General features: G+C 43.3%; 2 protein-coding genes across 2 annotated transcripts in view; both read left to right on the top strand.

The window, feature by feature from the left end:
- Positions 1-15,051, top strand: part of LOC126527971 (uncharacterized) — a 245,051-nt gene that overhangs the window by 1,431 nt on the left and 228,569 nt on the right. The window contains exons 2-6 of the mRNA XM_050175815.3: positions 2,333-2,484; positions 3,316-3,399; positions 4,358-4,396; positions 5,692-5,742; positions 7,102-7,183. Coding sequence (XP_050031772.1) covers positions 2,333-2,484; positions 3,316-3,399; positions 4,358-4,396; positions 5,692-5,742; positions 7,102-7,137 — 362 coding nt within the window. The 3' untranslated portion in view covers positions 7,138-7,183. The remainder of the gene's footprint in view (positions 1-2,332; positions 2,485-3,315; positions 3,400-4,357; positions 4,397-5,691; positions 5,743-7,101; positions 7,184-15,051) is intronic.
- LOC126527973 (uncharacterized) lies at positions 8,305-14,581 on the top strand. Its single transcript, XM_050175816.3, has 6 exons — positions 8,305-8,555; positions 9,006-9,151; positions 10,317-10,400; positions 11,062-11,100; positions 11,795-11,845; positions 14,415-14,581. The coding sequence occupies exons 1-6, from the start codon at positions 8,492-8,494 to the stop codon at positions 14,442-14,444; spliced, it is 414 nt and encodes a 137-aa protein (XP_050031773.1). The 5' UTR covers positions 8,305-8,491; the 3' UTR covers positions 14,445-14,581.

Below are 15,051 nucleotides of genomic sequence, written 5' to 3'. Positions count from 1 at the left end.
ATCAAAGCGACACTGTTCTTCTGCAATTAGTTTAGGTAGAGCTACCATGTGCACAATAAAACTGCTCATGAATAAGTGCAAAACTAGGATAGAATAAAACCACCACTGCTGCACTGCCTTTTTAGGGTGCTTTCAACTGAATGTTTTCTGTCGCGTCAAACCAGCTTAAATTTACACTACAACCAGTTTTCCCTCAGAGAGTATTTGTTAGGAACTGAAGTTTCATTCTTTTTGGCAGAACAATCTCGATTTTAGTAGTGGGAAAAGTAAAGGACACCGCTCCGCATTTTAAACTTTGCGTCCATCGGCCCGACCTTATTGATTTCAAACTATTTGTTCGTGTTCCGGCAGTTGTTGATGCGAGAAGAGTTCTTCAAACGTGGGTTGAGCCTTTTGCTGTAACAGGATGTAACACGACCCTTCTTTCTCGATAAACGATTATACAGATATCAGTATAGGCGCTGCGCGAATGCATGACCTAAGTGGGAGTGGACTCGGGATCTTCGGGAAGTCGTCGACACTCACTTTTTTCTGGCGTATTGAACCTCCTATCGCAGTAAGAGTAGTGTTAGGCTATCACAAAATTACAGTGTACTAATGCAGCTGAACGTAGTATTACTCTGTAGTGGCCATTCAAAGGGATAGAATTTCACAGGCAATACGCGCCTGTAATAGTTTTTATTTGCGGCACAGTATTACATCATGCATTACATATACATTACTGCTGATGTTGCTGGCGCTTCTAAGTGATTTTGGTGGTAAACTCAAACTGAACCCGAAAAATTTTGAAATTAGCTGTCAACTGGTATTGGCTTAATGCGCATATAACTATGACTTGCATCCCAAAGCGATCGATGTCATCAATTTAATGCATACTTGAGAGTCAGCGTATAGGGGTAAAGAGCCCCTCAAATAGACAGAAAAGTATCGTCGCTGATCATCGTGCATTCACACCGAGCCTAAATATACAGCAACTATTTTGCACCTCTCTCCTACGAGCAGGTTAGTCGACCAAAAATTTTTTCCCTTGTATTACTCCTCCGAATTTGCTTTTGACACATATAAGAAAAAGTTTTGTCCAAAGTCAAACGAAGCTCATGAGCAGAGTTGAAATCAATAAGCAATGGACTTCGCGATAGCATCGACGTAAACTCAACATGGACGCCCCAATTGCTCATCGCGCCAAGTTTACCCCTATAATAATCTCTGGCGTTAAAGTAAGTCATGGAAAGAAAGAACACGTTGGGATCGAACGCATGGTTGAAATCTATGTGGCGCCAAGCTTTTTATGTGTGTTCACGAAGCAGCAGCTGTAGCGGATCGTACGAAAACAGCCCCGTCACCCATAGTTGCTAGCTGCCTGTGTCACGAAGGCGAAGGCAATGCAGCATGCTTGTCGATGGAGGAATGCTGATGCGGCGTCGATGCTTAGAGAAGTACACGACACATATTGAAACACATTTAAATCTTCTATACGACTTACGTCACGCTGGAACACACAGATTCTGGGAGATCGGCCAAGAATCGGCACATATCAAGTTGCATGCAGCCAGTGGCCCAAGTTTTTCGTATTGGGGCACATATACCCAGAGGCCCATGTGGTCGTCCACTCGGAAAGAGAGCGCTCACAGAGTGGAGCGAAGAGTAAAAGAAAGCTTCGATAAAAAAAGCAACACCGCATGTCTCAAACAGGACTTTTATTTTCCGCGAGACAAACACAGAAGTTGAGGGTAGAGCATCGGTTGAACATTATCGGCTGTCAATTCTGCGTTCACTGTGAGCGGTTGCCCGTCAACACGTTGTGTGAAAGGCACCAGTTTGACACGTACCTACATTGTGGCAAATCCTCCCGAGTAAAAAATAGAGACACAGACAATTGTTCACCTACACATTAGCAGAACCGAACGAACAGTCTTTGTTTTTGAGACCACATTTTAGAAAACTGACCTCGCCGCACATTAGCTCACAAGTCTCTAAATGCGCTGTTGTACATTTTAAAATCAACGAGTTTGTGTGGATGCGTTTGATCACGGTGACCCTTTCCTGTTGCACGTGTATTCCTGGAGCCACTTTCTTATTTGTCTATTTTCCTCTTGCTTCATAACGGCGGCATTGCGTAGCATGCTAGAAGAAAGAAAAAAATTTCCAACCTTTTTTTTTTCTACTTTCTGCTCGTTAAGCAAAACCGCCGCTACGAACTACGACCAACAAGCCCAAGCTTCTACCCTTATCTTCTTCTTCATCCCCTATGTAGGGTAGCCAACCATGCGCTCTTCCGGTTAACCTCCCTACCCTCCTTTCTGCATATCCTTTCTCCCTGTCTCGAATGCAGCTGCAGTGGACAGAGTCGTCGAGCAATTGAAGTCCTTGGTGCGGGAGTTTGTGAAGGACCAGGCCAAGGCTCAGGAGTATCTGGGCGCGATCGACGGCGCGCGCGAGTGCCTCGCAGTCGCCAAGGACTTCAACCCGAAGATCATCCAGCAAGTTAGTACCACGCCCACTCGATCAAAACGCAAAAAGCGAACGCCTTAGTACACTGGCATCTCGGGTGGCGGCCACAGTGACAATCCCCAGAAGCCGCCGATGTTCGGGCCACAACACGCCTGAGATGAGCAGAAGCATTCGCCACGAACCATGCCACAAGTGTAAGGGGGAACTTGGAAGCACTTCGAAAACACTATTGACCAGCTTCGCATAAAGACTTACAATGCATTTGTTCCCCATAACAGCTTTCCACAGTAAGAAGACATTGTAGCAAATATTATACGAGTGCTGTAGAAGCAAAGTGTCCTCTTTTTTCGAAAAACTTCTGCAACTACTTTTTCCATATGGAGTACCCAGCCCTCATTCAATAAAATCTATCTATCTATCTATCTATCTATCTATCTATCTATCTATCTATCTATCTATCTATCTATCTATCTATCTATCTATCTATCTATCTATCTATCTATCTATCTATCTATCTATCTATCTATCTATCTATCTATCTATCTATCTATCTATCTATCTATCTATCTATCTATCTATCTATCTATCTATTTATCTATCTATCTATCTATCTATCTATCTATCTATCTATCTATCTATCTATCTATCTATCTATCTATCTATCTATCTATCTATCTATCTATCTATCTATCTATCTATCTATCTATCTATCTATCTATCTATCTATCTATCTATCTATCTATCTATCTATCTATCTATCTGATAACATGTGTCTCTGCCTTCTCTACTCGCTCCTATGTTACTGTCTTAAATGATTGGCCTATCATTGACTTACATGCTGAAACGGCTACAATATTTGTGCAGCTTGCCGACAGCGCCATTCCGACAGCCATAGATTGCGGCGGAAGACATATAGGCATCAGGGACCCGCAGGAAAGAGCAACGGCGGTGAGTAGGAGATCATGACCAGATTTTTTTGTTTACGCTCAGAGAAGGTTCTTCATTACTAACGATTGACTGGTGATAAAATATACTTAGTATCCGTTATCGCTAAAGTCGACCCATTATTTCTTCTTTTGCACTTTCGGAACAGTAAATTTTTATCCTGCCGTAAGCATCGGCATTAGGCCACATCATGACTTTCTATGCTTAGCACCTGTTTTCCCTAACTCAGCCACAGTATGAGTAGGACACAAGGAACTCCTAGTCACTCAAAACATGCCGGAGCTGGATTTTCACCAAGAAAAATCTACAGGGAACGTTCATTGAACGTCATGCCAGTAAGTTTGGATAGGCAATATAAGTAATTTTTGAGATTCGTTAGCAGGTGGCAGAAGTATTGAAAGTTGATCTTGCCGGTACGAATTAGTTGTAGCTAAACGACGCAAGAGAACAACACGTACACGGGAAAGATGGGACAGTGCAAGGATCTGACCTTGCAAGGTGTTACTGGCACATGCGCAAATGTATAGGTAGGATATCACCGTTATCACACAAAAAATGTAAGAAACGAAAAGCGAAAAACAAGAAACCATGTTTTATCCGGCAAAGCCACCTCGTTAGGTTAGAACATGATCGAAGCCTGGATTACGCACTCATCCCCCACGTGGATAACATGAAGAAGCTCTGTTATAAATGTAGTGAGAATAGTCAGAATAAGCACACTCTGACTAGCAGTAATACCTTTTGTCTTATTTTCATTTTTAGGAGGTTTCATTGAAATGACTAAGGCATACAGTGTCGTCAAATAATGTCACCTATTCGATCTATGGCAAGGCAAAGTAAAACAGCAACATCTGAGCGCTCACCATGTTTACCAAGGAACAAGCATAATTGTCTGAAGTGTTAGGTAGCACTGGAAATAAAAGAAAGGGGACTGGCTCACTTGAAGTACTTTCATTTCCAGATAAGGGGCTGCTTGGTAGAGAAGGCAAATAGCTTTAAGGTAAGTTCATTTTCTCTTACAAGCAGACCTATCACGAGATGCTTTATAAACGAATTCGTGAATTTTAACTCGAAGTGTGATTAGCTTGCTGCTAATCCCAGCTGAAATGAAGTGCAAGTAACATGTCCACTGTGATTTTTATCACTGTGTTTTCAATAAATGAAAAGTAGCTTCGACATTTTGGTCAAGCGTACAGCGTCCAAGTCCACCAGTGGGCTCCTTCTGTTAAAAAAAAAAAAAGTGCTGCACCTCCAAGACTTACGCAGCTACTGATTTTTTTTTTCTGTAGAATTCTTCTGCTGCAAGAATAGACGTCGTAGAACGTTCAACCTAGAAAGTGCATGTTTATATCTAGAAATGTCTCACGGCAGCTTGCGCGTCTTTATGTATTTGCTCGCAACGACGCTTACATTTGGCATTCCAACGTGCTAGGCCATATATACGTGCGGATGCTTGCGGTGAACGGGCTACTGTGGCTGCAGCAATGTGAGCCGGTGAAGCTGGCTTTTTCGCACAGATATTTGCACCGTGGGGAAGCCAGGGCGGGACAAAGGTTTTTGCGAGCGCTTCGCGCATGCGTGCCCTCTCTTGAAGGGTTTCGAGGTGCGGCATACACAAGTTGACACCAGTAAAGGACTGGATTTCATTACGCGTAACGGCCCGGTCACTGCATCCATTATAGACGCGTCACACAGGCTACTGACACCTACAGTATGCCGTCTAATAACTAACCAAGACAGCGCAGATCCGTTGTCGTCAGGTGCACGATGGAAGTTCCGTCAATTTGCCGCATTTATTTTATAAAATGTGACGCGGGGGAAATACAGAAGCCTCAGTAACTGCGTAAGAAGCGGACCCTGGAAAAATGAGAAAACAAAACAATTAGGTTGCCTCATTAAACGCTTCTGCAGGGCGGGAGCAGCGTACTAACGATGAAATGCGTCAGAGTCAAAGAAATAGTGGTTTGGATGAAAAATACAGAGGGCTGTTATAGATGAGAAGCAATAAAATACGACGAGAACTTGACACATCACTTCTTTACCGAAAACAAGAATTATCGAAGAAGCATCCGAAATTATATCGGTGTATGGTAATTCCAATGAAGGCAAAGTGCATGTTTCGATTAGACAATAAAACAACGAATCCGAACACAGGCAAAGGTCTGCCTGTCCACTTCGACAGTCCTCACTGCGTGTGAAAGAATCTCGTGCTTGAGCAGGAGAGTGTGCGTTGACACTGAACGCTCCAGCGGAGGAAATGCATATTCAGTGTTCTTTATCTCAATTTCAACGCAGCAATCCATGGGAATGACGCCAGAAGAGATGAAGATGTTCGACGATGCTTCAGTGAGTTACCTGTCTGAATCGTCACGTGATTGCTTTCAAAGTTCACGCAGAACGATAAGCATGCTTCATTATGCTAAGATGAGCATTTTGTCATTGTCGGCAGCTTTTTTCTTTTCCTGCTCTTCCCAGTGTCGCGTGCTTGCCGTTCAAGAGACACTCGGAAGCAGATGATGTGATAACCAAAAAAAGAAAAAAGAAAGCAAGCATGCACAGAATTAAAAACGTACACGAAATTTTCAGCGGTTATGAAAGTTTCTACACGCTGTTTTAACCAGCTCCCTCCTTACAAGGGGCAAGGAAATAGACACGAGGCAAAGCGCTTGCCTTATGTGGCGAAACGTTAAATTTGCGTCCCACGTTCGACATGGCATGTCCCTCATTTTCACGGAACTCGAGCTTGGCGACTTGTACACTACCTTTATGATCCTGGGAAAGATTGCGGGTAAAGGCAGTATGACACTGCGGAAAGCTCGAATAAGTAACTTTCTACAAAGACTGTAATTAACCTAGAATTTTTTTAATTTATCGTGTCTCGCTGTAAAATTACTTCAGACTTTAGCGTAACCTAAGGAACGTGCCTTGCATAGTCGACCAATTCACCGAGAAGGCAGGGATAAACCAATACACGTCTCGTATAAAGCATGACAAGGGGAAGAAAATGAGCAGTCAGAAATTATTTTCATGCCAAATAGTTAAATCACAGACTTCAGTCGTACTCTACGCGTTACGAAACCACGGCACTAATTTTATGCAAACATGAAGTTCCAGCCGTTTTTGGTCATCCCAGAGTAGCGGGGAAACCTTGTAAGCGTTTCATACGGCGCTTCTAAGGCGGTCATAAACGAGGCTTTAGCAGTTTTCATTTAGTAACTAATTAACTGACGCTGTTGAAAATTTGTCTACGTATGTCCTCTAACATTGGCCACATTCCTGCAAAATATAATAGCTTGAGTCTTTATTTCTTTTTTTTAGAAAACCGTGAAAACAGGCATAAAATGTTTAGCCATTCGAGTCGCATTACCAGCTTCGCGGTAAAAGTGTTGACTTGCAGCATACTAAAACTGCTTAGCAGAGAGTATGCCTTGAATTTCTAGAGAAATTGTACTGACAGCTGTCTTTAGAGGAAGTCGGAACTCCTTTTCTTGATATTCAATGGGACGTATTATTACACTGCAAGGAAAATATAATGCTAATAATGTTAGTAGGAGCTAGGCAGGAATTCTAAACAACGGTGATATACATTTTAGTAAAGAATATCCTTATTCGAAACACACTGCATTACTCAATGTGCATGCCGAAATTCTATGGCATACGTATCGAGTGGTCACATCTCGCATAACTCTTCTTTTGTTTTTCTAGGCTTGCATCCAACAGAAGACTGAAGGAATAGTTTAGTCGGAGCCGAACTTGAGCAGAGAGCGACAACTCACGAGGGCCGCAGACTCACGAGGGCCGCAGACCGCAGCGCCTCGACACGCTCTGCGAAGTGTCAAATAAAATAAATTTCTTTGAAGAAGGAACTGAAACGTTTGCTCCTTCCGCACGATGATTTGTTCCCAGAGAACGCACTTTGAAACACATTCGTCTGTCATTCAATACAACAGAAGTTTACAGGAAGGTGAAGGCTCGAGGTGATTAGCAGTGATAGAGCAAGGAACTTCACAGAGGTTCGTCTTTTTGTAAAAACTTTGGCTTCAGTGACATTCCATATGCAGTTGACAGAAATTCATGGTAATGGAAAAAACACAAAAATCACCGAAGTGCTTGCCGATTGAGATCTGCGGAGACGAGTGTTCCAGCGATTCAAGTTGTCGATCTACGTGAGAGCTTGGAAAAAGGGAATTTTGTTTCAAGATGTCTTCGTTCGGTGAGAAGTGTTGGTCACATCTGGCGGTTATTTATCGGCCTCTGGTCAATGGGAAACACCAGAAAACGACGCAACAGTGTAGCCGACCATTTAATTAAGTGATGCGTCGATTTATTTACTACCCGTTTAAAGTTTAGCAAGGCCATGCGTACGTAGAGTTTCGGCTCGACATGAAGCGGAACAATTTCGCATAGCGGGAGCCCACTCAATTGAAAATGCGCACAAAAGCGAAAGCTAAGGCCCACCGTGTATGCACGATGACAAGCTGAGTGGCAGAATGAAGTGAAAAAGACGGAGGAAGTCATTACCATTATCAGAGCACATCATTATTCAAATTCGCTCGTACTTTCCCCCTAGCTGTGTTTTAGTTTATTTGCTTAGTGGGCTTCCGCAAAGAGCGGGGCATTCAGACGCCCACTGCCGAAGCAAATGTACTTGAGCCCCACCCACCGCCCAGGACCTCCTACAGCATTCACAAATCTAGCCGACGGGCTCCTTCGCTTGACTACATTTTATCCAAAGTACGCAGTGCAAAACATGGACGGCGCGCAATGAAAGGGCAAGCTAGCCCCTGTTTATTGTCTACGCTTCGATACAACCTCTACTACCGTGCCAAGGCGCATCATCGTGGAGGCACATTTTGTTGTATCCTTACGTCGGCAGCGTATTTTCCCGAACAGGTAATATAAAAGCAAAGGGTTGCGAGCCCGCACCACAGTAGGATTCGGCGTTCAGGCAAGAGACATAACGGAAGCTTGTCGCAAGCGTAACAGTCCTTTTCGACTTTAATCTCCAACCATCAGACAGCCGCCCCCGTCTATCTCTCAGCTGATTTGCTCGGCAAACGCCCCGTTACCTCCGGTACACCCTTGGAAGAACACGATGCGCCAATTCCTCGCCGTCACTGCTGTTCTATGTTTCACATTCATCGTCGTTGATGCCAACGGTAAGCCTGATTGGGTGCGCTGTTTTAATTTAATTTGGGGGTCTTACTCCGGTGTCTACGTTTCTATCGGTGTCTAATTTTCCCTAATCCGTATGCATGCGAAGTTATCCTTTATTTTTGGAAATAGCGAAAAGCTTTGCATTGCAGTGAGACTTGAGAGTTCGTCGTAAGCATTAGATATTTTCTTTGGTGTCTACGTCTGGAACGGTGTCTCATTCTTCCTACTCCTTGTACCTGCAAAATTATATTACTAAGTTTATGTATTAACCCTACCCTCCGTAATTACTTGTGACGCTGCGGGTATGTAATAAATAAAATAAGTAAATATTGTTTTTTTAGAGTAACTCCTTGGGGAGCTTCTACGAACGTGACGGTTCATTTTTCACGCCTCTTTGATTACCCTCTTGTGGCTATAGTTCTCGCTTCAACAGCAACCGTTTCGCTTCGCAGTTGATGTGATCATCGACCGGCTCAAGTCTCTGGTGAGGCAACTGGTACCCAACGAGGCCCTAGCGCAGCAGTTCATGGACCGCATCGACAGCACACGAGAGTGTCTGCTTATGGCCAGAGACATCAACCCAGCCATAATACAGCGGGTGAGCTCGCCTCGTCCCGCTGTCGGCGTTATAATATTTGCCATTTCTTTTTTTTCTATCGCTTAACAGAGCTGAAGTCGTAACATAAACCGTCGAGTGTGAGGCGCATTAGTACGCGTACAAATACATTGGCGCTAGACATAGGGATATCACAGAGCGTCGGTAGTGTATCACTAAGGATAATTAAAGGCATAGTTTTTTTTTTTCTTGTGGTGACCTCATTCTCAAGGCCATTAGTGAACAACGAATAACTCTCTTTGAATCATATCGGAAGACGACGGCAACACTAAAAGAGCAACGACCCGGGCAGAATAATCGCCGATAGCGAATAGCACAAATGCACTCAATCACATGTTGGCACTTGGGGCAACGAATGTCGAATAGGTCCAGCCACGTAGTGTAAACTACTACTCTTTACTAAGAGCAACGTTTACATTGAAGACAAATCTATCATACGAAACCTGCGCCTATACGGAATAGTACTGTGGTAGAGGCCGGTACGTTGCGCCTTTGATTTCTGCATGCGAAAACGAGAATTGAGGTGCCTCTCCGCGCCGACTGTTACGCTTAGTAATTCCTCACAAATTCGGCGCCATAAAGAAAACAGCATAAGTGAATTCAATGACTGAGGCGACGTTTTCAGAAAACAACCGTGGTTCGAGCGGTTGTCGTGCGAAAACCTGTGCAGTATTTACAATGCGAGCGCCCTATAGCTCCTCTAGCTGGCAAGAGACCCCTTTCTATTGCAAATGGCGCCAAACAAGGACAAAATGCGCTAACATGTCTCAAGTTTTCATTTGACTGCCATCGTTCCATATAGGCAGACTCGCTTTTTTCCTCTTTCCAGGACAATTCCCGCACACAAAGAGACAAGTGAAAAAGACTGCATACATACTTGTTTATTACTTCTCTCAGGAAACAATACAGTGTGAAACACTGTTGACGCGTTTCAATGTTGAACATTTCGCGCACGTATGCCAGGATGCCGATCCTTGGCCCTGCCATCCTCCACCATGTACCGGCTCTGAAATCATTTTACCCGTGCCAGTGTGCTTTCAGTGACTGTCGGCTTCGATGGCGGAGTGCTGCGGATATGGAATCGTACTCACAACATCGTAGAAGTGTTTGTTTTTTCGCCAACAAGGAGTATCTTCTTTTTGCCCAGTTCACCGAAGGTATCATTCCGACGGCTACGGAGTGCGCTGCGAGGACCATAGGTATCTCCGATCGTATGGAAAGAAGCAATGCGGTGAGTACCAAATGAATTTGCCTCAAGCTCTCATAGTTTTGTCGAAAAGTTGAGACCCATGTCCTTCGCTTGACAGTTAAAAAAAGACCTGTGGCCAGCTGGGCCTGCTGTGAACGACTTGAGTCAAAGTCCTGAAGCAACTGAAATCTTACGTATCTATTCGAATCAAGGTCCGCACTGATTGCAGGCCAAAACTAAAAATGCCTGATGGTCAGAAAAGTGCACACCGGCTCTCATATATCTCCCTGCGGCATCAGAAGTTCAGCTCTCTGGCATCACTCTTGTCGTCTAGCGGTTCAGCTGGTGACGTATCGGAGGGGGAAATGTTCGAGTTTGACGAAAGATGCTTCCTGAAGCCGGTGACTGCGCCAAGTATACCTCACGTTACATTTGTAAAAATACGGCAACATGCGACCAAGACAGCACGTTATGTGTAATTAAAACGGCATAAGCATGCCCTTTAGGGTTGGTCAACGCAATAAGAGAACTGCGCGCTATAGCAGTCATTGGACTTTCGAAGAATTCCGCGCTTTAAACGAGGATAAGCCGCTGTCCCCAGAAGGAATGAAATAAGTACACTCCCTTAGCAATGGTCAATATGAAGGTCATGCAGGAACACTATGACATGGAATTTTCAGCATGGCATTTTTGTATATTGCAGCTAAGAGCTTGCTTTCAAGAGAGGGCCGACAGATTCAAGGCAAGTATATTGTTTTATTCTCTTCTGTAAAGACTGTTCGAGTAATTATTTGCATTTGTTAAATATTGCAAAATATTCAGATATTTAAATAATTGCATGGTTAAGTCATAGTTAATAATAATAGTTAATAATAGTTAAATGATTGCAAGGTAAATATTGCTTCAAATTACTTTGCCGCTTGACAATCTATATCAAATATTAGCACCACACAACGGCTTGCCCGGCATGAATCAACATGAGTGCAAGTAACGTTTCCGTAAACAATTCACAACTTGAAACGTAAGAAACAGCGCAGGAATGGTAGAGTGAACAACAACCTGCTCTGTTCCGTACATTTAAGTGCGTACCAGCAAACCGGAATAAGCTGTCTATTACAATTCACACATTCCAACCCACTGTCCACAAGAAAGCCAAATGACTGCTGCTTCTTTGTTAACTAGGATAAGGTTTCAATAGTAAAACACAACTGCCAAAATTTTGACTGAAGTACGAAACGCAGAAAGCAGCCCGTATTCGTCTGTCCGAGTAAATAATGCTTAATAGCTCACTGTAGCCAAAATAGACCTGAAACGTGGCGACTGGTCCCAAAAATAATGACTGGAAGCACACACCGCGTTACAGGAACTACAATTTGTTGAGTTAGCAGGACACCACGAGCCTGTTATCAAAATCCAGCTTTGTCATTTTCCCACAGGCATCCAGCGGTATGACGCCCGATGAAATGACCATGTTCGACAATGCAGGGGTGAGTGTCTGAAATATCGTATTACTGGTTTATGCAACTCCTCGTGACAAATGTGGTCTATAGTTTAGACGGGAACATGGAAAAAGGGGGTCGGCTAACATACTGACGCACTCTCATGAGCATCACGTCCAAACCTATCCTTCCTCCCAGCACTCGAACATGTTTTGAGGAGTGCCAGCGGTGATCATTTCGTCGTCATTCAAGTATTCAAACTCAAGTTTATTCATAAATGGTGCCACTTTTTCGTAACCGTACAATCAAATTGTTATTGCACATTGTATTTATTTCTATCATTATTGATTTATTCATGTACGATACTGCTAGCCATTTGAAAAGGCTGTGACCGAGAGCGGGAAATATAAAGCAAAGAAAAAAAGACACATTCCGCACAGTGTGGTTCGCTATACGCTACCAAATGTGCAAGCATAACTGAGCAATGTGATCAAGATGGCAAGCAGCTGTAGCTCATAAGCTTACACAACTGCTGCAAATTGCAGCACATTGTGTGCAATGATAATAGAAAAAAATGAGAAAAAACCATAGAAACGCAGGAAGTAAGGACTCGTGTTGGCACACTAATATTTATGTGCCATTAAAAAGGCAAGAAAGGTGGGCATGCCATTATGTATACTGGGACACTATTCTACTCTCACTTAAATTATGGGGCTTTACGAGCCAAGACCACTTTCTGATTAGGGGGCACGCCGTAGTGGAGGCCTTCGGAAATTTTGACCACCCGTGGTTCTTCAATCTCCACCTAAATCTAACTACATGGGTGTTTGCGCATTTCGCCCCCATCGAAATGCGGCCGCCGTGGCCGGGATTCGATTCCGCGACCTCGTGCTCAGCAGCCGAACACCATAGCCACTGAGCAACCACGGCGGGTGCTATTCCACTCTCGTATGCTGTTCTGCGAAAGAACAAATTCTTTTGAAACATGCGTATTAAAAAACGCGTGTCTTACTTTCGTTTAACAGCGGGAACGCGTGCAGTGTCTGGCTGCCGCCGCAATTCTTTGACAATATGCGGGCCCTTTTCGTAACATAAGCTCTCACGATAATTTAGTGTAGCGCAACAATTGAATCGCGTACAGGGGACCGGCAACATGGGCAAGCGCATGGGACAAGTGTCAATGGAGCCCAAACAAGGCCGAACATGTCTGTTGTCATCATGAACAGAGATACATTAACATGTCGTGTTGGCGCCCTGCTTCATTAATTTTCGCGCGGTTACTTCGTGGGACAAGGAGTATGGGGCGGGAATGAAATCTATAGAGTTTTTTCAGTATCATAGTGTGACCTTTCCGGCGGCATGAGAATGCTGAATGTTTGAAAGAAGAAGAAAAAAAAAAAAAAACTTCAGGTAGGCTGTTTGCAGTTTTGAGGTAGCGACAAGAACAACCTCATTTGTATTTATTCAGCCTACTTTAATGGCCACGAGATTCTGTGGTTTTCTTTTTATTTTATTCTTGACGTTGTGGTCCTACGTTCTCGCCTGGATCACCTTAATATGCAGTCCAGTAATTCCTCTTTTTTATGTATATATATCACTCTGCGGCCAAGTGCGTTAGGGGGAATACTCGCTTTCAGGTCGGTTCAGTTACGAAAGTGAAAGTCACATTTTTGTTTGTTTAAGTATCGCGGTCAGATTGAGGAAGCAGAATGTCTGAGTTCGTTGACCAAGTAACAATCTCATCCCGTTTCGATTGCCAAAAGCTTATTCTTTGCGCAAACATATTCTGTGGCGAGTTGGCCTTTCTCGCTGCATCATGAACTTTTATAGCATTTCCCGGTATCCGAAACGCACTTCATGGTGGCCTTCTACAGGCTATGACACAATGACCTAAATCCTTTTAGTGACAGTTTTCCTAAAAGCTAGACGCAGCAATTTATTTAAAACCCCCTATAACATAGTTACGCATTAATTTGACATATCGGAGTGTGAATATCTCAGGTAATAAATTCCTGCTAAGTATTGAAAACGATATTATGTATTTGTTAAAATACTAATGTGCAAGGCGACTTGCGGGGATATGTTCAGTCCCATTCTTACTTATACCACATATATTCCTTCATCGTTAGATAAACCCACAGGATTATGTTTTCTGCAAAGTACGGAATGTTTGAGGAAGGATGCTACAGAGTAAGTGCTGTAAGGACACTTTCCGTTCTTGAGATGACGTAATGGGTGAGGTCAGCGGTTTCAGGTGGCACTAGCATTTCACCGTCACTTGTAAATGAAAAATGCTAACCCAAAATTTATCAGAAAGTATGTCACAGATGCATAACAGAATTCAATCAGTCATCATGAACTCAAAGTTCATGCGTCCCGGAATCCACCGAAGATAAGCTTGCACCGAGTCGCATATGTAAACACAAGTAACTTGAATTTTCCGAGAAAAGTTTCGCACACGAGTGCACAATACCTGAGTACACATATATACTGTTTGACCACATAACAAGCTTGGACATACATCCCAAATGTCTTTCAGAAGACTCTAAAATTAATTTTAAACGCAAGAACAGTACCCCAGGTCATCGTGTATTTCTTTAGTTTCCTTTTCTTTCAGCGCTGCATTCAAGAAAGAGTCCAACCGTGAGGATCAAGAACGTGGAAGACGACTGTTGCACCGCATCCAGTCTGTGTAGTTAGCAAAACATTCGCAGCTCGGCCTTGTCGGAGCTGGTCAATTGTGCATGAAATGAATGGTGAAATAAACAATCTGTGAAGTGTCAAGTTGTCCTAAGCAGTCACAGACGAAATGTATGAACTTAAGCAGATTTTACAATTAGACCCATGGCCCCCGCAGAGGGTGATGGGAGATGTTTATAAAGCCGTCACTTCAAATTAATAAATATTGATCTCGCATGATGTCAGAATTTTACAAAGCACATGGATTACTGAATTTCCGCAAAGAGCCCAATTATTCTGTGGTTGTCCTACAGAACGTTACAGAACATGCTTAGTAGATGAGTGGCCGTTTGTTTGTGGAATGAACTTTTAGGCTGCATCATTAACTAAAGCGATAAAATATGCTACAGCATCATCTACTCTAAGATCGCTTCAAAATCTTGTGATAACTAAGCAGATTCCTTAGACGCTTCCAGTCATCCGAGTGAAGCTTCCAGCGAAGTACGTGCGGACGAATGTCCTGTTGCGTTAGTAAGTCAATTATACTAGGTAAGTTCTTTCCTATTAAACAAGCA

Source organism: Dermacentor andersoni, chromosome 9 (assembly GCF_023375885.2).
Source record: "Dermacentor andersoni chromosome 9, qqDerAnde1_hic_scaffold, whole genome shotgun sequence".
Classification (NCBI taxonomy): Eukaryota; Metazoa; Arthropoda; class Arachnida; order Ixodida; family Ixodidae; genus Dermacentor; species Dermacentor andersoni.
This window is presented reverse-complemented; position numbering and strand designations above follow the sequence as displayed.